Source organism: Crinia signifera, chromosome 1, assembly GCF_055691185.1.
Source record: "Crinia signifera chromosome 1, ASM5569118v1, whole genome shotgun sequence".
Lineage (NCBI taxonomy): Eukaryota > Metazoa > Chordata > Amphibia > Anura > Myobatrachidae > Crinia > Crinia signifera.
Window position 1 is genome coordinate 199,187,326 of NC_139217.1, and position 24,588 is coordinate 199,211,913.

Here is a 24,588-nt window from a genome sequence, read left to right on the forward strand (position 1 = left end):
AATTAAATGGCTGCTCGATGGGGTCTAAAGCCGCTCCGGCGTATGCCAATATTTACATGTTTTTTGTTGAGCAAATAATTTTTTTCAATAATTCGATGATTGCAGATAATATTATTTTATATCTCAGATACATCGATGATTTGCTCATTTTTTGGCGGGGCCCCATTGATCCACTCAGGATCCATATTGATAAGCATAATTTGAGTTCCAATCCAGTTAAACTTACCATGACATTTGATCAGCACGTTATTCATTTCCTCGACGTTGCCATACACCTAACAAATGGTCTGGTTACTACTGCTCTTTTTCAGAAGGAGACAGACAGGAATAACTTACTCCACCGTACCAGTTGTCATCCCAGTAGTTTGATTGATGGTCTTCTCTTCTCCCAGATGGTGAGAACCAAACGCATAAAGTCGGATCCAATTGATGCTGAGGCTCAGATAGAGGTGCTCATGGACAAATTTATTGAAATAGGGTAAAGGAAGAGGGATCTTCTACAGGCTAGGAATAGGGTATCTGCCATCCCTAGGGAGGATCTTCTGGTACCCAAAAAGTGCCCTGACCCTGATAAAATCATCCCGTGGGTGACCAAATTACCCCCCAATAGGTCGACAGGGTTTAAAGGTCAACACACAATAGGTCGACAGGGTCTAAAGGTCGACATGCAATAGGTCGAAGTGGTTGAAAGGTCGACATAGTCAAAATGACAAGCTGTCAGCTAGACAGCGAAACATGTCAGGGAGCACCTGCTGATTTTATTACATTGGGTTACCTTGGTTGCTATTGGACACCCCTGCTTTGGAGATTGACTCTGCAACATGTCACCCTTGGACAAACAGCTGAGATCCACTTCTTTACTATATATTCTGGGATACTACCACCTGTGCTCGGCGGATTATAAATACGCACCATCGTCGAGGAAACCCCTAATCCAACTGCGGTTTACTCATATCCTCCAGGGTTACGAAAAATCCAGCAAGTTTTATGAACCCCTAAATCTCATTCAGCTTTAATATGAATCCCTCCAAAGGATTATAACATCTCCAAGAATCTCCAAACAAGGACTACATATGGGACTCCCCACCACTAAGTATAATACCCACATTTCTTTTAAACATTCTATTGTACTATTTGAGTTGTATATGTTTTTTATACTTCATTAATTAACAATATGTATTTAATAATAAATACCATATACTGTTTTTTACAATTAACCAATTAATCCAGTTTTGTTAGCGCTCTACCTTTGTTTTTTCTATTTGTAATCTTTTTAGGGGTTTGACGCCCCCTAGCAGGAGCAGCTTGACATCACACCCTGTTCACTTCTGGTCGTGAGGCTACAAGCTAACCCCTTTTGCACATGGTCAAAAGGTCGACATGAAAAAGGTCGACATATATTTTTTACTACATTTTCAGCCGACATGTGCCGACAGACAGTATTTCCTGCTCTACCATCCACTAGCGCATTGAGGGAGAAGAAAATAGCGTGCCGAGCAGCGACGCAGTGCGAGGGGACGCGGTATACCTAGACAGTGTCCTTGTCTACCTATGTTGACATGTAGACACCCTAAAAACATTAAAAACTCATGTCAATCTTTTTCCATGTCAACCTTTTGGATGTCAACCTTTTGACTAGGCCGACCTTTTTGATGTTGACCTTTTGACCATGTCGACCTTTCAACCATGTCGAACTTTTACCTGTCGACCTTTAGACCATAGATGCCTACCCTCCTGCATTCTGCAGGAGACTCCCTGAAATAGCAGCAATCTCCCTCTCTCCCTCATTAGTCTAGCAATCTCCCTCATTTCCCCTCACCCACATTACACTGTTAAATTTTGGGGCAAAAAAGGAATGAGAGATAGATACATTTACATTGAATCATCAGCACCATTTCCCAGCACTTTACTAAGTATACTAGCTCTTACTAACTGCTTTGGGGCTCATCTACATTTGGATATTTCATTTTAAAAGATTCCTCGCAGATGTAGCAGTACACACCCACGCTTCTAGGTGCCACATTCACAATCTCCATTCACAATATCTCCATACTGTATATGGAATTAGAGATGCCCTTTGGGTGGAGCATGACACACCCCTTAAAAGGGCACCGTGCAAAATTCTACTACCAACTGTAATCTCCCTGAAACTAGTTTTCAAAAGTAGGCAAGTATGCTTTAGACCCTATCGACCTTTTGACCCTGTCGACCATATGACTGTCTATGATGAGTCAGTCTATGAGGCATACCATAACCATTAAGATGAGTTAGTTTATTGTGGTGAGTGTTTAGCCCTCTCTTTCTTTATATATAACAAAGTCCGGCACTCAGTGGTATACAAAAAGTATTACTTGCCCAGCTGCCCTCTTAGGGTGGCATGACCCACTTCAATCAGATACAGGAATAAAGCGGCACTCCAAGACTCCGTGAACAACAACTGTGTTTAATAGGAGCGAAAGCTTACCTGAGCTTGAGAGGAGATAAGCACCCTGTTTTGTATGAAGAAATTGTTAGCTTCCTTGTGATTGATGTTTTAGTCAGGGTTGGTAATTGGGTGCAGTTAGTTCAGCTAGCCAGTGAGAGTGGAGTGAGGGGGAGGAGTTAGGAGTTAATATAAGGGCTGGCTGAGGTAAATTATTCCTCTTGCCATTTTTTGGATTCCCTGGAGACTGCTGTCCTTTCGGTGTCTGACTAGGCTAAGTGCTTTTACTTATTATTCTTCTACTATTCTGTGTAGTTTCTTCCTATCCTTTCCCTTCATATTCTATACCTCTATTGTCTATATCTTTTTTATCCGCATTCTTTAATTTAAGTGGGCTAAATAAAAGTTGTGTCTGTCCTTTATATTAGCCACAGCTTTAGGTGATAGTAGTTTTCTGTAGGTAGTGGAAGATGTCCCGTCCGCGCCGCAGCGCTCCCCCGCCCCAGAGGCTGGCTGAATCAGCCAGGCCCCTTCAGTCAGCAGCCGCGTCCCTCGTCACGCGGGGAGCGTGACTCGCGGCTGCGGCAGCCATGGGGGGGTTCGTGCAATGTCCCTGCTCAAGCGGCTAACGCGGCGGGAGTCAGAGGGAGGGCGCAATAGTTCAGCAGGGCCGGCGGCTGCCCGTCCTGCTGTGCAGAATACAGGTGTCATGGCGGCCGCAATAATAGGAACGCCGCACCCGGCCCCCCGCCGTCAGGCCTGCAGGCATGGTTGGCCAGGGGGACACAGGGCAGTGGGGCTCACAGTTTTAGAGGTAGCCCTGCCTAAGGGGATTTACTATCAGGGACTGGGGGTTCTGAAGTGGCTGCTAGCCCCCCCTCATTATCTCCGGGGGCCATTTTGGATGCAGGGGATCAAATTGCAGGGAGCAATCCCACAGCCTTAGGGGCTGGGGATTTGCACCAGCATTCACATTTAGGTAGCCTGTCTCCTGTGAGAGATCAGGCAGACGTCAGGGCGGATGAGTGGCAATCCCCACAATCAGTCAGGGGGGCTTTTGCCCCAGTAGTAAGGGTAAGGGCATTACCATTAGCCATGTTTGCACCCCTGCCATCCACTCCTGTGGTGATGTCTAGGCCTGCCTGTGGCTCCGCCCACAGTGCTGCAGCAGTTAAGAGGGGTTACTGATAGTTCTGCTGCAGTTCAGTCAGCCCATTTTGGCAGCTGGTCACCGTATTTTTCGTCTTCCAATAGTTGATTGGGTAATTGCATCGGCGGGTAGGAGCTTAAGGTCAGATAGAGATTTTCCAGAGGTGGTAAAGAAAAATGTTGAAAGCGAGGTGAGTTTGGGTAGGATGATAGGGCATTTTAAGGAGCCCCCAATTGCGGACCTATGCATTTCTCAGCTGGGGGTGGTGCCTAAGAGGGAACCTGGGAAATACTGGCTGATACAGCATTTGTCATATCCAGAAGGGGGGTCGGTGAATGATGCACTAGATCAGAAATTTTGTAGTGTTACCTACGAATTGTTTGAGCAGGCGTTGGTTTTAGTGCAGGGTTATGGTAAAGGGGCGCTGATGGCCAAAGTGGATATAGAATCAGCTTTCAGAATTTTACCATTGCACCCAGAATCATTCAAATATATGGGTTTTAAGTTGGGGGATGGATTCTATGTGGTCAAATGTCTGCTGATGGGTTCGGTTTCCTGTTCATTTTTTGAATGTTTTAGTAGTTTTTTACAATGGTGCATTAAGGCGGGTTGTAGGCAGCAAGGGGTAACACACTATCTTGATGATTTTTTGTTAATAGGTCCAGCGGATAGTGGGGTGTGTGGTGATTTGCTTTTTTCAGTCAGGGCATTATTTAGGGTATTGGGCGTTCCCATTGCTGAGGAGAAAACGGAAGGCCCTGTTAATAGATTATCATATTTGGGGATTGAGGTGGATACTGAATTGGGTATTTGCAGGCTTCCGGAAGAAAAAGTAAGGCGTTTGGAGGAGCAATTGGAGACATTTTTAGCTGCAAAAATTTTGCTTTTAGGGTTATTCCAATGGGCAGGGTTTTTTGCCGCAGACTAGAAAGAGCAACAGCAGGGGTTAAGAAGCCACATCATTTCGTGAGGGTTTCAAGAGATTTAAAAGAGGATTTAAAAACCTGGCTTTGTTTCTTAAGAGATTTCAATGGGGTTAGAATCTGGCAGAAGTCAGTAAAGAATGCGAAATTGCAGTTATTTACTGATGCATCGGGGGCTATTGGTTTTGGGGCTTATTTTAAAGGGCAATGGTGTGCAGAAGCTTGGCCAGAGTCATGGAGATTAAGGGGATTCACGAGTAGCATGTTACTGTTGAAATTGTTCCCAATAATAGTTGCGGTAGAACTTTGGGGACCCCAGATTGCAGATAGCAATATTGTTTTTTTGGTGTGATAACTTGGGGGTGGTCCACTCAATCAACAACCAGAGGTCAGATTGCCCTAGGTCCATGCGGCTGCTTAGGCATCTAGTTCTTCGTTGTCTGCAGGGGAATATTTCTTTTTCGGCAAGGCATGTTCCAGAGGTGGATAATGAGATAGCAGATGCTTTGTCCAGCTTTCAGTGGGATAGGTTTAGGAGGTTAGCCCCAGAAGCGGATCCTGTTGGGTTGATATGTCGTATTAATTTGTGGCAGATCATCGAGCCGGCATTGAAGGCTTAGCTCTGAAGGCATTGGCTCCAAGTATGCTTATGACTTATTCAGCGGCTTGGAACGAGTGATCGGTTTTTTCAGCAAGGTTGGGTGAGGGTAAGTGTCAAGAAGAAGGCATTTTGGAGTTTGTTTGGGCATGCCACCAGGAGGGTAGGTCTAGGGCTGCGATGTCAGGGGTTTTGGCCGGGATTGCGTATTTTTCAAAATTGAAGTGTCTTAGGGACCCAACCAAGTAATTTCTGCTATCAAAGGCGTTGAAAGGATTGGCCAAAGAGCAAAAAGGGGAGGGGGATTTGAGAAGGCCCATAGGCTTGGGTTTGCTTCAGGAGCTAGTTACAGCGGTATGGGGTGTGGCAGTAGATGAGTTTGAGGCGACACTTTTCAGTTTGGCATTTGTATTAGCGTTTTTTGGGGCGTGCTTGATATCCGGGTATTGAGGGAGAATGTTTTGATAAAAAAGGACATTATTTTAATAAAGATACAGAGGTCAAAAAACGGATCAGTTGGGTAGGGGGCGTTGGATATCCATAAAGGCGGTGGGGAATAAGGATATTTGCCCTGTTGAAATAGCGAATAAATTTGCAGCAATTAGGCCGCAGGGGGGGGGGGGTGGGGCTCAGTGGTTAATACATAAGGACATATCCCCCCTAACTAAAATTCAGTTCTCCAGCGTGTTCAATAAACGCTTGGCGTTGGGTCTTCCAGAGGAGGAGTACGGCACACATTCCTTCAGGATAGGAGGAGTCAATAAAGCGCTTAGGGCGTTGGAAATCATCTGCTTACAAGTCGTACATAAGGAGGGATAGATTATAGGGAGCGCGCTCCTGGTGAGTTTGTTTTTTGGGTAACCCAGGGCCATAAGCCACCTGCCTTTTATCAAGGGGGATTGGATGGTGTTTCACTTTTTTCCTCTTAAAATCTGAGGTTTTGTGTTGTTCACATCCATCTGGGTAGCCTAAAAAACTGAGTTCACCTTACCCTGGCTAGTTGCTATTGCATATAATTTTAAAAATAAGTTTCTAATGTGTTTTATATAATTCTGTTATAGGTTCGCCTGATGTGGTGGGTAGAGTGTGGATTTTGGGACACTCTTATGTCTATTTGGCAGGAAAGCACGAGGTTAGGTCAGGAGAGGCTCGTAGGGTTAGATGGATAGGAATTAGGGGTCTTTCCTGGTTTAGGCTTTGGGAATTGTTGATGGCCTCAGAAGCAAAGTGGGGTGCTCCAGATGTGTTGATCATTCACGCCGGTGGCAATGACTTAGGGTCATGCAAGGGCATTGAGTTAATTATGGCGATAAAGAATGACCTCCAATGCATAAAAGAGAGATGGTCTGAGGTAAAGTTATGTTGGTCGGAAGTGATTCCGAGGAGGGTATGGAGAGGGACACAAGGAGGTGCTGCTCTGGATAGGGTCAGGAAGAAGCTTAATGCAGCAGTGTCCAAGTTTGTGTGGAGCATTGGAGGTGTGGTAATCAAGATTAAGTATGAGGCAGTGGAGCTCTATAGAGCGGATGGAGTTCATTTATGAAGCTGTTTGTCACAGCCTTGTTGGAGGTGCTGGGAAAAGAGGGGTGAGGGTATAAGTGGCGGACTTCGGCCTGCTTTGGCGGCCTTGTTTTGGCGGAGAGCATGGCTCCTCGGTTGGAAAGAGATTAGCGTGACAGAAATTGACTAGCATTTCCCCTTTGAGAGCGGCGAGCCGGTCACTACCTTAGGGGAGGACCAGGTCACCATCTTAGGGAGGGACCAGTGCTCTGCCAATTTAGGGAAAATGGAGCTACTCGGTAAGGTCACGCAGGGCGTGGTTATAGCCATGCCCATTTCTTACGCATTAGCTATTACTGAGGGCTGTGACCTTAATTTTCCAATCTATACAGTTGTCTGAGTCATTATTTATTGTCTACGAGTCCAGTTATTGTGTCCGAGTCAATTATTTCTAGGCGTAAAAAAATTCTGAGTATTAAAACATATGGGTGACTTAATAGGAGCGAAAGCTCACCTGAGCTTGAGAGGAGATAAGCACCCTGTTTTGTATGAAGAAATTGTTAGCTTCCTTGTGATTGGTGTTTTAGTCAGGGTTGGTAATTGGGTGCAGTTAGTTCAGCTAGCCAGTGAGAGTGGAGTGAGGGGGAGGAGTTAGGAGTTAATATAAGGGCTGGCTGAGGTAAATTATTCCTCTTGCCATTTTTTGGATTACCACCCACCCACCCGAAGTAAGAAAATTTTGTTGTGTAAGTGCATGAAAAATGCTTGAAAAGGCTTAGGGCCTTGCAAGTAAGAGGTAGAAGGCGAGGAGGAGGAGTTGCAAAGGCTTAGGGCCTTGCAAGCGAGCAGAAGGAGGAGAGGAGGAGTTGCAAAGGCTTAGGGCCTTGCAAGAGATGTGTGGAGGGCGGAGAGCATGGCTCCTCGGTTGGAAAGATTAGCGTGACAGAAATTGACTAGCATTTCCCCTTTGAGAGCGGCGAGCCGGTCACTACCTTAGGGAGGGACCCGTGCTCTGTCAATTTAGGGAAAATGGAGCTACTCGGTAAGGTCACGCAGGGCGTGGTTAAAGCCACGCCCATTTGTTTAGTTACGCATTAGCTATTACCGAGGGGCCATGCTTCTTGGCCACTTTTTGATTAATTTAATTCATTCCAGCCATGCTATTGAATAAATTTTGGCTGTGACCTTAATTTTCCAATCTATACAGTTGTCTGAGTCATTATTTATTGTCTACGAGTCCAGTTATTGTGTCCGAGTCAATTATTTCTAGGCATAAAAAATTCTGAGTATTAAAACATATGGGTGACTTTCGGGAAGACACCTATCTTCAGGACACACACAGAAAATAAGCGCTAAAGAAATGTATTTAAATACTTACACAACCTAGGAGTCTCATGCCTCCACTCATTCCTCCATCCAGGTCCCACTCTGCTGCTTCCCATAACATACTGGAAATGACGTGACGCGGCTGGCTGAGCGAGTGGCTGCAGGGGATAAGTGACATTAATATAAAAATACTAACGTCAAAATATAAATATGCCAAGTGCAGAGGATCAACCTAACAGTACAAGGATGAATAAAAAAGATTTCTATTGAATATAAAATACATAAAAATATATAATTAAAAACTACTAACAATCAATGTAACACATACTGTAAGATCACTGCTATACTGGATTTTGTCCAGCAGATGGTGCTGAAACACAGGCTGAACGCATTGGAAACTCACATACTGTAGTGTAATATTTAATGTGTGGCTGCAAAAGAGTTACTGAAATATTTCATATATCATATATACAGTATGGTGCTATGACTGGACGTGACAGTCATATTACTATTAATATTATTTATTTTAAAGGTGACATAGTTATTTTACTATGTGTAGCAACATATGTCCCCTAAAAAAAAAAACCCAGGCTGCTATTAGAATCCACTTAACTATATATAATCTATAGAAAAATAGAATAACCTAAATATTCCACTTTCCAATGATGGTCAAATACAGATAGCCCTTTTTGTTTTATTATTATTATAATTTATTCTTATTATAATTATTAATAATAATAATAATAATAATAATATTATACTATAGATAACATCATAAATTGAGATAGGGCCGGATTAACAATGGGAAGGGGGAGCTGCAGCTCCAGGTCATCCCATGAAAATAAGTTGTAATAATTGTTAGCTCCACTGGGGCAGGGCACTGTGGAATATGTGTGCGCTATATAAATAACTTAAATAAATAAATAATAGTGCCTACAAGATGCAGTCCAGTGTTCACAATAAATTACCGTTTAATACACTGAAAACATATTTATATGCTTAGGGATGAATTCATACATGGTCAAATTGCATTTGAAATATATTGCATAGACATCACATTAATCATATACAGTACTGTATTCTGTTCTGAGTGAGCATAAAATAAATTTAACAGCTAATATATTGTCACAGGCAGCAATGCAGGCAGCAATGTTAATATCTATTTTTTACTGTTATAAGAAATATTTTGCCACAACAAGCATAGAAATACCCATATCTGGAAATAGAAATGCCCTTTGGCCAGCGTTTGACAGGCATCTTGACAGCACATTTTACTGTAAACTCCCTGAATCCCTTTTGCAAATGTAGACAATTATGATATAATTCGCACATGAACCATCTGGTTCAAATGGTATGCAGTTAATTTCCCGACAGTCGGAATCCTGGTGGTCACAATTCTGACGCTGAAATCCTGACTGCTGACATTGCCGCTACCCACAATCCCATCACGTGGTCTATTCTCCCTTGTGGGGGTCCACAACCCCCTTAGAAAGGGAATAGAACCTCGTGGTGAGCAAAGCAAGCCAGCAGGGGGCTTGTTTGCTACCCTCCTATTGGCATTCTGTGGCCGGGATACCGCTGGTGGGATCTTTCTCTGATACTGACTCTGGTACAAGCCAATGCCTCCCCAGTTATTGACTTTGCTGGACTTAACTGCTGTAAGCAATTGGTGTGTGACAGACCAGCACAATTTCAACTTCACTGGGCTTAGTCTTCAATTACCTTCCAGTCAAAGTATCAATCACAAAGAGAAAGGGATTTACAAGGTATCCTAACTGGCTGTGTTATTACTAATGCTGGTAACTGGCGAGTGCTTTATATTCCTCGAGCTCTCATTGACTAAGGTACTGGCTGTATGACCTTTCTAATTTGATATATTTAAAGCTGAGATCTAATCATATTATACTAATAGTAGTTGAATAATAATAATCTGCCTTAATGTTGACAAATTCTATTCCCCAAACACTTCAATACATTTATCATAGTTATAACAAGATATTGGAACAAATCTAAATGAAATTGATTATATATGGATGTTAGCATTAGGCTTCACAAACATGGTTATATAGTATATGATAAACAAAACTGTTTAAAACTTCTTTGTAACGAGTTACAGTTTTCAGATGCAAACGATGTAAATATGATGGAGTAAGATCATAAAATAACCTGGGATTTAACAAGATACATATTGACAAACAGTCCAGTTGTAACAACGGGCTTAGCATGCATTTGACAAATCCGGGGGATGATTGGACCACATTAGGTGGGGGGGTCCTAAAATGTGCAATGATTTATTGAGAATATTGTCTGTATGTTTTTAAGTGCACTGATACTCAATGTTAGTACACAAACTTTTGTTTGAGTGTATATTATATATATATACAGTTAAACTATTCTCAGTTTATTGCACAAAGGAAAATAAACTACCATGAAAATGAATTAACTAAATACACCATCCAAATTATGTTATATTAAACTTTGATGTTGGATGATCATGAAGTAATTTTCACAAATGCCTAAATGAAGATAGTTCTGAAGAAAAGTTAGAGAAAACGTGCCCTACACGTTACAATTATTGTATACCCATATTGTATACAATATCGCATCTCATCGCATCTCGGTTTTGCGATGAGATGAGATCTAGTACAAAGAGTATGTGCTGCACATACTTTTTGTAATAGATCTCATCACATCTCATCGCAAAACCGAAATCCGATGACATGCGATATTGTATACAATATGGGTATACAATAATTGTAACGTGTATGGGCACCTTAAGCATGTCAAGATTTTTATGATCATTTTATTATTATATTATATTTATATGGTAACACAAGGGGTGAGAGATTCAGAGAGTGAGAGATTTGGTAAGAAGGTACGTGTGTAGTTTCACGGCATGCGATTTGACATGCGATACCGCATGGGATATCGCATGCGATTTACTATCTATTTCATTACCCCACTATCCACTACGGTGTGGAGATGACTTTATATAGTGTGGCGAGCGCAGCGAGCCGAGTCCGAAGAGTGGCGAGCGCAGCGAGCCCCGCGAGGGGACACAGATGACGCTACTTGTGTTGTTTCACAGCGACTCACGATATCGCATGCCATTTGCATGCAATTCCGTGGAATACATTCCGTGTCCGCTCGCCACACTATATAAAATCAACTCCACGCCCTAGTGGATAGTGGGGTAATGAAATGAATAGTAAATCGCATGTCAAATCGCATGCGATCTAGTGGCGCCGTGAAACTACACAAGTACCGGTAAGAAATATCCAGTTTTTTTTAAGCGGCAATCATTTACACTACAAACCGGTTTGATTTTGCAGTGTAAATGATTGCCGCTTTAAAAAAAAACTGGAGATTTCTCACCAAATCTCTAACTTTCTGAATCTCTCATCCTATTAAATTTCACCTAAGATTTATGCAGCTCTCACAGGTGTCACAAATTATGACTATAATAACAGTAGTATATATGATAAACATAATTTTACTACAGGTGCAGGTCATCCCTATTAGCAGCAGCTTTCTATGTGTTATATATATGAATATGTTGACTCAATCAGCATCTTGGGATGCAGCTATCTTCAAGTAGACTCCAGGGCCATCCTAACTTATGGGTTTACTGGGCAGCTGCCCTTGGACCATGCAATGCTAAGGACCTTCGAGCGGGGGTTTGCTGGTCCTTGGAGTTTCTTGTGAGGCTAGTAGAGATTGCTACCCAGCTGCTTTGATTGTGAATTACACAAAACCAGAGCTGTCAGGAAACCTTCTTTGCCAGCCGGCAGCCAAACAGTTACTGGCTGTAAGTAGGCTAATTGCTGGATGGCTGATAGAAGGTGGATGGACACCGCAGAGAGATATGATTTTTTCTTTTTTTTACTCAAGTAGGAGCCACGGTGCATTACTTTGCCTAGGGCCCACAATGCTGTTATGATGACCCTGGTAGAGAAAATAGATATATGTACATCACTGCGCAAAGGGACATTTTCAAATAATTACCTGTCAATACCAGAATTATTTACACAAAGAAAATTGCACTGAACAACAGTAAGACACAATAGCATAGAAATAATACAAAATCATTTTTTTTATAAAGATTTCTGATGCTGTCTGTCTCCTCTCTCTTTTGCTGATGCTGTCTCCCTCCCTCCCTCCCCCTCTCTCTCTCTTTCTTGTGCTGTCTCCCTCCTCCCCCCCCCCTCTCTCTCTCCCTGGCACTGTCTCCTTCCCTTCCTCTCATTCTAATGCTGCCTCCCTCCCTTTTTCTCGTTCTGATGCTGTCTCCCTCCCTCTCTCTCGTTCTGAAGCTGTCTCCCTTCCTCTCTCTGGCCCTTATTCAGATCTGTGCGGCCGGAGCCGCATACGGTGCTCCGGCCGCACAAACCAATCCCCGCCCACAATACGGATCGCCACGGCCGTCCGTACACGGACGGCTGGCGATCCGCATGAAAATGGTGGGGCGTACGCCTCCACCATGGTGGGAGCTGCCCCCTGCATTCAATGGTCTGCGACCATCGAAGGCAGGGCCGCACGCCCCACCAGCTCCCGCAAGCTGAGACCACACGGACAATCGTCCGTGTGAAAGCTTGTATGGGGGCGGAGAACTGACATCCGGCGATGTCAGCTTTCCGCCCCCATCACTGGCGTCATAGCCTCATTACCATGCATACGCCCCGCGTTTGCATGGGAACGCCCATGAAACGCGGGGCGTATGCATAGGGAAATGAGGGTATGAAGCCCCTCACGCCCCTATACGCCCCCTTTGCGGCGTAGAAACTTTATGTGCGGCGATTTCGCCTGCACATGCGCAGATTGACCTCTGCGCATGTGCAGAGTGAAAACATCGGCGGTACGGCCGCACGCGGGCCGTACCGCTCAGTTCAGAATAAGGGCCTCTCTGATGTTGCCTCCCTCTCTCCTTCTCTCTCTCTGATGCTGTCTCCCTCCTCACTTTCTGATACTGTCTTCCTCCCTCTCTGTTTTTCTGACACTGTCTCCCTCCCACTCTTTTTATTGCTATCTCACTCCCATTCTTCCCCTTTCTCGCTGTCTCCCCCTTACAAATTAAAAATAACATTTCGCTTTGGGGCCACAAAGTTCTAGTTACGCCCCTGCCTAAATCATTATTTAAATCAGTGTTATTTTAGTTTTCTTTGTAACATTTTTAATGTACAGTAGCATACATTTTAATAATGAAAAGACTTGTTATTTTTTGTAACTTGTTTTACCCATTTTTACTTAACAGGAGTGAAACAATGAGTTCAGTACTGATATTTTGTCTGATATTCTGTCTTTTCGGGGTTTATTATGCATCATCTGTAAGTACATTTTCTATTAACCCTTAATTGTTTATTTATATTACATGTGTTATATCTGTTGTTTAAGCGATACATTTTACTTAGCAGAACAGAGACTAATGTGTAGTGCAGTACTTCCCAAGCTGAGACCACATGATTTATTGCATCAACTAGAACCAGAGTAATTCGCAAAACAAATTATTTTTCAGAATGAATTATTGCTATAGTCAGCAGCTGCTATTATTCATATAAAACCTGTTTGTAAATTTTGCCTTGGGAGGGGCGATTCAGACCTCATCTCAGGTCCGAATTCATCCTCGGGAACAGGCGGCTGATATCACATGATGTCAGCGCCCGCCTCCAGTTCGGCAGATAGCGGCCATCTGAAAAGTATGTATAGACACTTTTCAGAGCAAACGCTAGAAAAAAATCATTTGATGGTAAGCAACCATCTTATGATTTCTCCTCCGTGCGTCCGCATGCGACCGGTTGTGTAAGCATACACATCAGCTTGCGTGCTAGTGCGAGAACTAGCTCGGCGATGGGCACATGCGTTTTGGCAGGGCTGCATTTTACTGCTGCCTAGGCAGCATACAGTATATACCAGCAGGTCTGAATCGGGCCTCAGGTGCCTACAATATTTCCAGTTATGTCCCTGAATCTGCTTATTGTAAAGAAGAAGAAGAATTTTGAATAATGGATTTTTCCGTATTTCAGAATATTTTTATATTTCAATGATCATATCATTTATGTTGTACTGTACAAACATAAAACAAGGTTTCAAAACATGAAACAAAGTTTGTGTAGTACTGTATCTCAGATACTGAATTTGAATTCCAAGCAATCACTGTCTTGCACATATTTAGTGCCAGTTACATTTCATGTCCTCAGTAGTGCCAGATTTTTCTGGCGATGCCCCCCCCCCCCCCGCCCCTGCTAGATCCCCTGCACTGGCAGATGCCGGTGGAGAGGGGATCATGCAGGCGCTTCCGGAGAGGTGCTCCATCTGTCTAAGATGCAGGAGCATCTCAGACGCTTATGCTTCTCAGTAATGATTGCCACAGGGTATGGCAACCCTGCGGACAGAGTTAGGGGTTGGGTAGCAGGGGTACGGTGCCATAAAGGACGCTCCAGTACTCCAATCAACATATTGGCAAATGCCTCCATTTCAAACCCCCACTATCCACTCCAGCCCGAAGCACGGCGAGCGGATGCGGTATGTGACTTTCCGACTTCTTCATACTCCCACTATCCACGTCGACATGGAGTTGAATTTTACAAAGTGTGGCGAGCGCAGCGAGCCACCGAGCCCGAAGCGTGGCGAGCGAGCCCCGCGAGGGGATGCGGATTACTTGATCTGTATTCCGCGTCCCCTCGCAGAGCTCACTGCAGTCGGTCTTGGTGGCTTGCTGCGCATACCACACTTTATAAAGTCAACTCCACACCTACATGGATAGTGGGGGCATGCAAAAGTTGGGAGGACGCTTATCGCTTGCCACGCTTCGGGCTGGTGTGGATAGTGGGGGTGTTTCAGGAAAACATTCACTCCTGTCATGTCAGGCAGGTTAAAATGGTCAATGGTTCACACACAATGTTATAAGCGCTGACTGACTACGCTAACTGCGTAATGCTGACTGACTACGCTAACTACGTAAGCTCCCGCTAGCCACGAACAGGGAGGAACAGATAATGACAGGAGCACCTGACTAACTACACTAACTACTTAAGCGGCCGCGAGAACACGCTCTATTGACTATGCTAACTACTTAAGCGAGCCGCGGGAACACTACGTTGATTCTGACAGGGACGCTGACTATGCTGGCCGTGGGAACACTACGCTGATTCTGACAGGGACGCTACGCTAACTACGTTAAATGCCGCCGTGAAACTACACAAGTACCAAAATAAAACTTTAACACACACAGAGCTCATACATACTGATACTTTCCTATGTTGAGCCCGTAGGTAGGTCCCCATCCATCAGTCCTGGGGTCCGGTGTCCTGGGGTCCTGGGTCCAGGTCCGGTGTCTGAAGAAATCCATAGGGGGATATGTGGAAGGAAATTAACGTGGCTCCTCCAGCATAGATCTGTCCTCTTCCCTCCTGAAGTAGTCCACCGTACTTTGCAAAAAGCAACAACTTGCAAACACCTGAATCCATCGCAAACAGTGAGAAGCATTGAATGTACCGGGGACAGCACCAGGCTTCAGCCTGAGCAGGTAAGTTCTGGAGGGGGACACCCCTTCGTTGGGGGGGTCCTTACTCCCCCAGGACCCCTGCCCAGGCTGACTGGTCAGTAGCGTTAATATTTTGGCAGCGGTACATTATATAATAAGTGTTCCCCAGCTGTGACATTACCCTGTTGGCTAGTTGGGCCTGGGGCTGGTTCTTAACCCCTTCCCGACATTTGACGTACATGTACGTCATGGCCGGGATGTACTTCCCGACACATGGCGTACATGTACGTCATGACTTTAAACTGTCACCGCGTCTATAGACGCGGTGACAGTTTAAACATGTCTGCTGTCCCTGACAGCAGACATGTCCCAGCATGCCCAGGGGGGGCGGCGATGCCTCCCCCCCCCCGGAGATCGCTGCGATTGGCTGTTCAATGTGAACAGCCAATCGCAGCGTTTTCCTGTGTTACCGGCGAATCAGACGCTCGGTAACACAGGGATCAATCACCGCCGGGTGTGAGGGGGCGTGAGGGGGTCACCGGTGGTCATCGGTGATGACCACACCTCACCCCACCTGCCCCCAAGGCTGTGATTGGTCCGTCGGACCGACGGACCAATCACAGCCATGGCGCATGATTTAAACTAACGGTGACTGCGCTGCAGACGCCATTCCGGTCTGGAATTGCGTGCAGAGCGGTCACCGTGCCAATCTGTCGTGATATACTGACCTGATCCTTGCCTGATACTTACCTGATCACCGCTGGTAGCGTGCTGCCAGCAGCTGGATGCTTCCTGGATCTTGTGACTTCCTGTGTGCTGCTGCTGCAGTGTCATAGAGTGAGAGATAGTGAGAGATAGTGAGAGATAGTGAGAGATAGTGAGAGATAGTGACAGAGAGTGATAGAGAGTGCTATATTTTGTGTCTGCTGCCCCCCCTTTTGTGCTGATCAGTATATCTGTGCTGATCAGCAACTTTTTGGGGGTGCAGGTTTTTTTTTTATATATATATATATACCATTCAGTTGCACCAAAGGTTGTGCTGCCTGTGCAACTGACTGCTGCCCCCCCTGCTGCCCCCCCTTTTGTGCTGATCAGTATAAATTAACTGATCAGCAACTTTTTGGGGGTGCAGGTTTTTTTTTTTTATATATATACCCTGTCAGGTTGCACCCACAGTTGTGTGCCTGCTGCCCCTCACTGCTAATCAGTGTTGCATCACTGCATCACTGATCTGCAGTTTTATTTTTTTGTAAAGTGCAGTGGGGTTTTGTTTTTACACCCACGTTGCTTTTGTGGGTGTCCTGTGGCCGCTGAGCGCTGATCAGTGACGTACATCACTGAACAGCATTTTTGGCACAGGGTTGATATAATTTTTTTTCTGCAGTTTTTTTTAATTGTTTTTTTTTTTGGAGAGTGCTGTGGTTTATTTTTTTTTTTAATTGTTTTTACACCCACGTTGCTTTTGTTGGTGTCCTGTGGCCGCTGAGCGCTGATCAGTGACGTACATTACTGAAAAGCATTTTTGGCACAGGGTTGATATAATTTTTATTCTGCAGTTTTTTTAAATTGTTTTTTTTTTGGAGAGTGCTGTGGTTTTTTTTTTTTTATTGTTTTTACACCCACGGTGCTTTTACACCCACAGTGTCCTGTGGCCGCTGAGCGCTGATCAGTGATGTACATCACTGAACAGCATTTTTGGCACAGGGTTGATATAATTTTTTTTCAGCAGTTTTTTTAAATTGTTTTTTTTTTTGGAGAGTTTAGGGTATATGAAGGGAAGGATTCAAGAATTGAACCGCCAGAATGCCCCCCCTCCCTCGTAGGTGTTAGTGGAAAAATTGTCTGGGATTTAGTGCACCCCTTCCTGGATAAAGGTTATCACCTCTATGTGGATAACTTTTACACCAGCATCCCCCTGTTTAAGGCCCTTGGTTCAAGAGGTACAGCAGCTTGCGGTACTGTGCGCAAGAACCAAAGAGGCCTCCCAAAAACGCACGTTGCCCAATTACTGAGAAAGGGTGAAAGCAGGGGAATATGCACCGAAAATATGTTGTTGGTCAAATATAAGGACAAGAGGGATGTCCTTATACTGACAACAATTCACGGAGACAGTACCACCTCCGTCCCTGTACGAGGTACCAGTACCCACACCTCAAAACCTATTTGTATCCTAGATTACAATAAGTACATGGGCGGAGTGGATCTTTCAGATCAGGTACTGAAGCCGTACAGTGCCCTGCGGAAAAAAAAATATGGTACAAGAAGCTGGCCGTGTATATCATCCAGATAGCACTGTATAACGCTTACGTACTATTCCGTTCTACCAGCCAGACGGGGACATTTATGCACTTTCAAGAGGAAGTCATAAAGGGCCTAATATTTGGGAACCAGCAGGCAGAGGGCCCCAGTACTTCTAGTACTGGCCCCAGTACTTCTAGTACTGGCTCCCGTATTGTATCAGGGCAGCATTTTCCAAACGAAATCCCCTCCACTGGAAAAAAGGGCAGGACACAAAAAAGGTGCAAAGTTTGCTATAAAAAGGGAATACGAAAGAAAACTATTTTCCACTGTGAAACTTGCCCCGACAAACCCGGCCTATGTATGAAGGAGTGCTTTAAAATATACCAAACATCTATGGATTATTAGGTTCATCATTTCACCGTGCTTCGGGGGTCTTGCTAATGCGACATAGCACCCACCATTCATTCCACTAGAATCTGTGCTGCAAAATCTAAATATCACTCCTTCCCTTCTGAGTCCTGCCATTTTTGGTCACATATGAGGCATTGCCGTACTCGGGAGAAATTGGGGCACAGATTTTGGGGTGCTTTGTCTCCTTCATTCCTTGTGAAAATGAAAAATTTTGAGCCAGAACTGCATTTTTGTGTAAAAAAAAATTAATTTTTCATTTTCACAGCCCAGTTGTACCACAATTGGTGAAACCCCTGGGGGTTTGAAATGTACACTATACCCCTAGATGAATTCCCTGAGGGGTGTAGTTTGCAAAATGGGGTCACTTGTGGGGGGGTTCCACTGTATTGGTGCTTCGGGGGTCTTGCTAATGCGACATAGCACCCACCATTCATTCCACCAGAATCTGTGCTGCAAAATCCAAAAATCACTCCTTCCCTTCTGAGTCCTGCCATGCACCCAAATGGTATTTTTTGGTCACATATGAGGCATTGCCGTACTCGGGAGAAATTGGGGCACAGATTTTGGGGTGCTTTGTCTCCTTCATTCCTTGTGAAAATGAAAAATTTTGAGCCAGAACTGCATTTTTGTGTAAAAAATGTAATTTTTCATTTTCACAGCCCAGTTGTACCACAATTGGTGAAACCCCTGGGGGTTTGAAATGTACACTATGCCCCTAGATGAATTCCCTGAGGGGTGTAGTTTGCAAAATGGGGTCACTTGTGGGGGGGTGCCACTGTATTGGTGCTTCGGGGGTCTTGCTAATGCGACATAGCACCCACCATTCATTCCACCAGAATCTGTGCTGCAAAATCCAAAAATCACTCCTTCCCTTCTGAGTCCTGCCATGCACACAAATGGTATTTTTTGGTCACATATGAGGCATTGCCGTACTCGGGAGAAATTGGGGCACAGATTTTGGGGTGCTTTGTCTCCTTCATTCCTTGTGAAAATGAAAAATTTTGAGCCAGAACTGCATTTTTGTGTAAAAAAATGTAATTTTTCATTTTCACAGCCCAGTTGTACCACAATTGGTGAAACCCCTGGGGGTTTGAAATGTACACTATACCCCTAGATGAATTCCCTGAGGGGTGTAGTTTGCAAAATGGGGTCACTTGTGGGGGGGTTCCACTGTATTGGTGCTTCGGGGGTCTTGCTAATGCGACATAGCACCCACCATTCATTCCACCAGAATCTGTGCTGCAAAATCCAAAAATCACTCCTTCCCTTCTGAGTCCTGCCATGCACCCAAATGGTATTTTTTGGTCACATATGAGGCATTGCCGTACTCGGGAGAAATTGGGGCACAGATTTTGGGGTGCTTTGTCTCCTTCATTCCTTGTGAAAATGAAAAATTTTTGAGCCAGAACTGCATTTTTGTGTAAAAAATGTAATTTTTCATTTTCACAGCCCAGTTGTACCACAATTGGTGAAACCCCTGGGGGTTTGAAATGTACACTATACCCCTAGATGAATTCCCTGAGGGGTGTAGTTTGCAAAATGGGGTCATTTCTGGGGGGGTTCCACTGTATTGGTGCTTCGGGGGTCTTGCTAATGCGACATAGCACCCACCATTCATTCCACCAGAATCTGTGCTGCAAAATCCAAAATCACTCCTTCCCTTCTGAGTCCTGCCATGCACCCAAATGGTATTTTTTGGTCACATATGAGGCATTGCCGTACTCGGGAGAAATTGGGGCACAGATTTTGGGGTGCTTTGTCTCCTTCATTCCTTGTGAAAATGAAAAATTTTGAGCCAGAACTGCATTTTTGTGTAAAAAAATGTAATTTTTCATTTTCACAGCCCAGTTGTACCACAATTGGTTAAACCCCTGGGGGTTAGAAATGTACACTATACCCCTAGATGAATTCCCTGAGGGGTGTAGTTTGCAAAATGGGGTCACTTGTGGGGGGGTTCCACTGTATTGGTGCTTCGGGGGTCTTGCTAATGCGACATAGCACCCACCATTCATTCCACCAGAATCTGTGCTGCAAAATCCAAAAATCACTCCTTCCCTTCTGAGTCCTGCCATGCACCCAAATGGTATTTTTTGATCACATATGAGGCATTGCCGTACTCGGGAGAAATTGGGACACAGATTTTGGGGTGCTTTGTCTCCTTCATTCCTTGTGAAAATGAAAAATTTTGAGCCAGAACTGCATTTTTGTGTAAAAAATGTAATTTTTCATTTTCACAGCCCAGTTGTACCACAATTGGTGAAACCCCTGGGGGTTTGAAATGTACACTATACCCCTAGATGAATTCCCTGAGGGGTGTAGTTTGCAAAATGGGGTCACTTGTGGGGGGTTCCTTACTTTTAGCATCTTATGGTGCCTAGAAACCTACATGGTGCCTAAAAAATAATCTCATAAAAAGGAGGCTCCAAAATCAAGTAGGTGCTCCTTCTATTATGAAGCCTGTGGTTTGGTCAACGTGCACACTAGGGCCACATATAGGATATTTATGAAAACAAAAGAATTGGGGGAATCAATTTTTAGTCACATTTCTCTAGTAAAATCTACTGTGTTCCTTAGAAAAATGTATTAAAATTGAAAATCTGCAAAAAAAATTAAATTTTGAAATTTCACCTACACTTTGTTTTAATTCCTGTGAAACACCTAAAGGGTTAACAAACTTCCAAAATGCTGTTTTGAATACTGTGAGGGTGCAGTTTTTGAAATGGCATCATTTATGGGGGTGTCTCACATACAAGTCCCTCAAAGTCACATCAGAACTTAACTGGTCCCTAAAAAAATCAGTGTTTGAAATTTTCTTGAAAATTTGAGAATTTGCTATTCATATTTTAAGCCTCCTAGTGTCCAAAAAAATTAAAAGGAGGTTGAAATAATGATGGAAACATAAAGTAGATATATGGTCTATGTTAGTTATTAACTATTTTGAGTGGTATGATTATTTGTCTCACAAGCAGAAAATTTAACATTTTGAAAATTGCTAAATTTTCCATTTTTTTTACGACATTTTGGTATTTTTCACAAAAAAACACAGACTGTGTCGACCAAATATTACCACTAACTTGAAGTACAATGTGTCACGAGAAAACAATCTCAAAATCACTGGGATAAGTAAAAGCAAAAAAAAGTTATCCCCACTTAAGTGATACATGTCAGATTTGAAAAAAAGGGCTCTGTCAGGAAGGCAAAAACAGGCTGTGTCGGTAAGGGGTTAAAATACGGGGGACCCCTATTCAATTTGTCTCCCCATATTTTGGGAACCAGACCCAGCCCTGGGGCTTTTTTTTTTTAAATCAGTGAAGCCCTACGCAAATTGTTTCCTGATTTTTTAAAACCAGGCCCAGCTCTTTGAGCCTGGTGCTGGTTAGACACTGCAGCCTGGAGGGATCTGACTGGGGAATTTGATACGAATGAATATGACATCAGGAATTACAAAGCAGTCGTATTTGACTGCTTTGTAAATTCCCCACCGGAATATGAATTGGCACACGGCTAAAACAGCCGTATGCATTCGTATTAAGAATATGAATATGAAAAATCGTATTCTTAGTAAATTTCCCCCTTGGTGTTTTTAATGGCTGCAGCATTAGTGGAGACTGAGAACACATAGTGAAAACTGCATGATGCCGACTGAGAGCAATACCTGAGACTGAAAGGAATGACAGGAGCTTCTGTGCACCTTACAATAGGGCAGCACTGACAAACCATGCTTTGTGACAATATTGTGACAATATTACTGTTACTTCAGTTGGATGGAACTTGTCAAGGCTGATAATTGCATTATTATTAATATTATTGTTGTTGTTATTATTATATAATACAGCAATTTAGGACTGTAATTTATCATGAATTATCTATGTAGGTGGCATTTCTCATAGTGAAGCATGGATTGAGACATCAACAAAAAGTATTTTTTTTTTAATTCATTTATCAGATAAATTATAGTAGTTATATTCAGTGTGCAAAAAATACATTTCTGGTGCAAGAATATCAGTAACATCGTCAATGATTCACTTTAAACCTGTTTGGGGGCATTTTGAAAAAAAAAAATTGGTACCAGTCCTGGTAGTTGGTAGTCCTGATTGGCCTTTTTCTGTCCTAAAAAACATCTTCCATGTTTTGCATGTCGATGTCTTATATGTTTGGGGCTTATAATGAATCATGAAATGCATAATAAAATCAATAAAATCAACTCATGTAGGGCCTAATTCTGGTTTGTTTGCAAAAGCAAACTCCTGTAATGGTCAGAACCATGTGCACTGCAGGTGAAGCAGAGGTAACCTGTAGAGAGAGTTACATTTGGGTGAGTTATTTTGCTTCTGTGCAGAGTAAATACTGGCTGCTCTTATTTTTACACTGCAATTTAGATATCAGTTTGAACACACCCCACCCAAATGTAAGACTCTCTGCACATGTTACATCTGCCCCACCTGCAGTGCACATGGTTTTGTCCATTAAAAAAGGAGTTTGCATTTGCAAACCACCTAGAATCAGGCCCATGGTGTGTTAAGCTGGCCATACACTTCTCCGAATTGGCCATTTTGCACCCAATTCCTGTAGATCGGGCTGAGAAATCGGGTGAAAAGTGTCCAAATCGGATTTGCTTCACATCTGATAGAATCCAATGCGCAGTCCCGTGCGTAACAGATCAGAGTACGCAAGTGCTGCACAGAAGATTAATCAGATCCAGGAGGATCCGGCAGCACTTGCTGGGGGTTGCATACAATACATCAAATGCTAAAGTCCAGCAATATCGAACTAATGCATGTCTAACTTTTGTCAATGACTAATGCATGTCTAACTTTTGTCAATGACTAATTCATGTCTAACTTTTGTCAATGACTAATGCATGTCTAACTTTTGGTGTCAACCTAGTGATTGTCTGACTAGACATTGTTTGTGAGCTATACCACACTCAAACTGAGATACCGTATATACTCGAGTATAAGCCGAGTTTTTCAGCCCTTTTTATTTGCTGAAAAAGCCCCACTCGGCTTATACTCGAGTCAGTGGCTTTAATACTGTAGCCGCGGCTTAGGGAAGATGGCCGCGGCTACAGAAACATGGCCGCCGGCCTCCTGCATTGAGGACATCTATGGTGCAGGAGGCCTGGCCATTACAGAATGAAGCAGGGCATCGGCGCCGCAAATGGAAGTCAGCGGCTGCCGCCGTGCACCCCCCTCCCCCTGTGGAGCCGGTCAGCGGCACCCGGCCTCTAACTCCCTTGGACACTGCGAACAGGGCATCGGCGCCGCAAAAGGAAGTAAGCAGCTGCCGCCGCTCCCCCCGCTCCCCCCGTGGAGCCGGTCAGCGGCACCCGGCCTCTACCTAACTTGGACACTGCGAGCAGGGCAGCGGCGAGCAGGGCAGCGGAGGACACACCAGGAGGACAGCGGCGGCCATGCACCCTCCTCCCCCGCCTCTCTGCGGAGCCAGAAAGCGCGGCAGCTGCAGCAACCCCCCCAATACAGAGGTCAGTAAAAACCGAGCAGCCTGTTGTGTCCTATGCAGGGGGAGAAGCCTGTGGTGTGGTGTCCCATGCAGGGGGAGAAGCCTGTGGTGTGGTGTCCCATGCAGGGGGAGAAGCCTGTGGTGTGGTGTCCCATGCAGGGGGAGAAGCCTGTGGTGTGGTGTCCAATGCAGGGGGAGAAGCCTGTGGTGTGGTGTCCCATGCAGGGGGAGAAGCCTGTGGTGTCCCATGCCTGTGATGTCCTGTTGTGTAGGGGGAGCAGCCTGTGGTGTCCTGTTATGTAGGGGGAGCAGCCTGTGGTGTCCTTGTATTATGTAGGGGAAGCAGCCTGTGGTGTCCTTGTATTATTATACAGGGGAATTTACCAGTAGCTGCTGCATTTCCCACCCTCGGCTTATACTCGGGTCAGTAAGTTTTCCCAGTTTTTTTAGGTAAAATTAGGTGCCTCGGCTTATATTCGGGTCGGCTTATACTCGAGTATATACGGTATATCTATATACAGTATTAGAGAAAAGTTTTAATTTCCCATTAGTGAAAAAGATAATTTAAATAGATAAAGCAAAGGAACATAAACTACAGATATTTCAAAGCAATCAACAGTAACCTAATACTCTGTTTGGATTTGTTGCAAAGATAAATAGTGATCAGTTCTCTTATGGATACTTTGATCTAAAGTTATTGTTGGGCTTTCTAGATATGTAGTGGTCTTGGAAAATAATTGATAATGATATACTGAAACCAATAACCATATACTGAAACCAATCTTTCCGATATAAAATATACAATTACCTAGTGATACAAATTCTAGAGGCAGCACTGCAGAAATGAAGAGACAGGGCATTTAGATTATTATCGTAATCCATTTTTGGTCATTTCCAATAATGAAATAATTTAAGTAGAACCAGGAAGTCTATTGCTTAAGGGAGATAAGTCAAATTTCTACTGAGTAAGGGATAGTGTCTCTTTTCTACTTAAAGAAAAAGGGAACAATAATGGAAGTTGTATGGGGGGGGCATGTGCAGTTCCCACCTTAATACAGTTCCTGCTATCATTGG

The 24,588-nt window shown here is 44.0% G+C and overlaps 1 protein-coding gene across 1 annotated transcript in view; it reads left to right on the plus strand.

Moving 5' to 3' along the window:
• The first annotated feature begins 227 nt into the window (after positions 1-227).
• The window catches only part of SPARCL1 (SPARC like 1), a 42,436-nt gene continuing 18,075 nt past the window's right edge, over positions 228-24,588 (plus strand). The window contains exons 1-2 of the mRNA XM_083176161.1: positions 228-478; positions 13,171-13,243. Coding sequence (XP_083032287.1) covers positions 228-478; positions 13,171-13,243 — 324 coding nt within the window. The remainder of the gene's footprint in view (positions 479-13,170; positions 13,244-24,588) is intronic.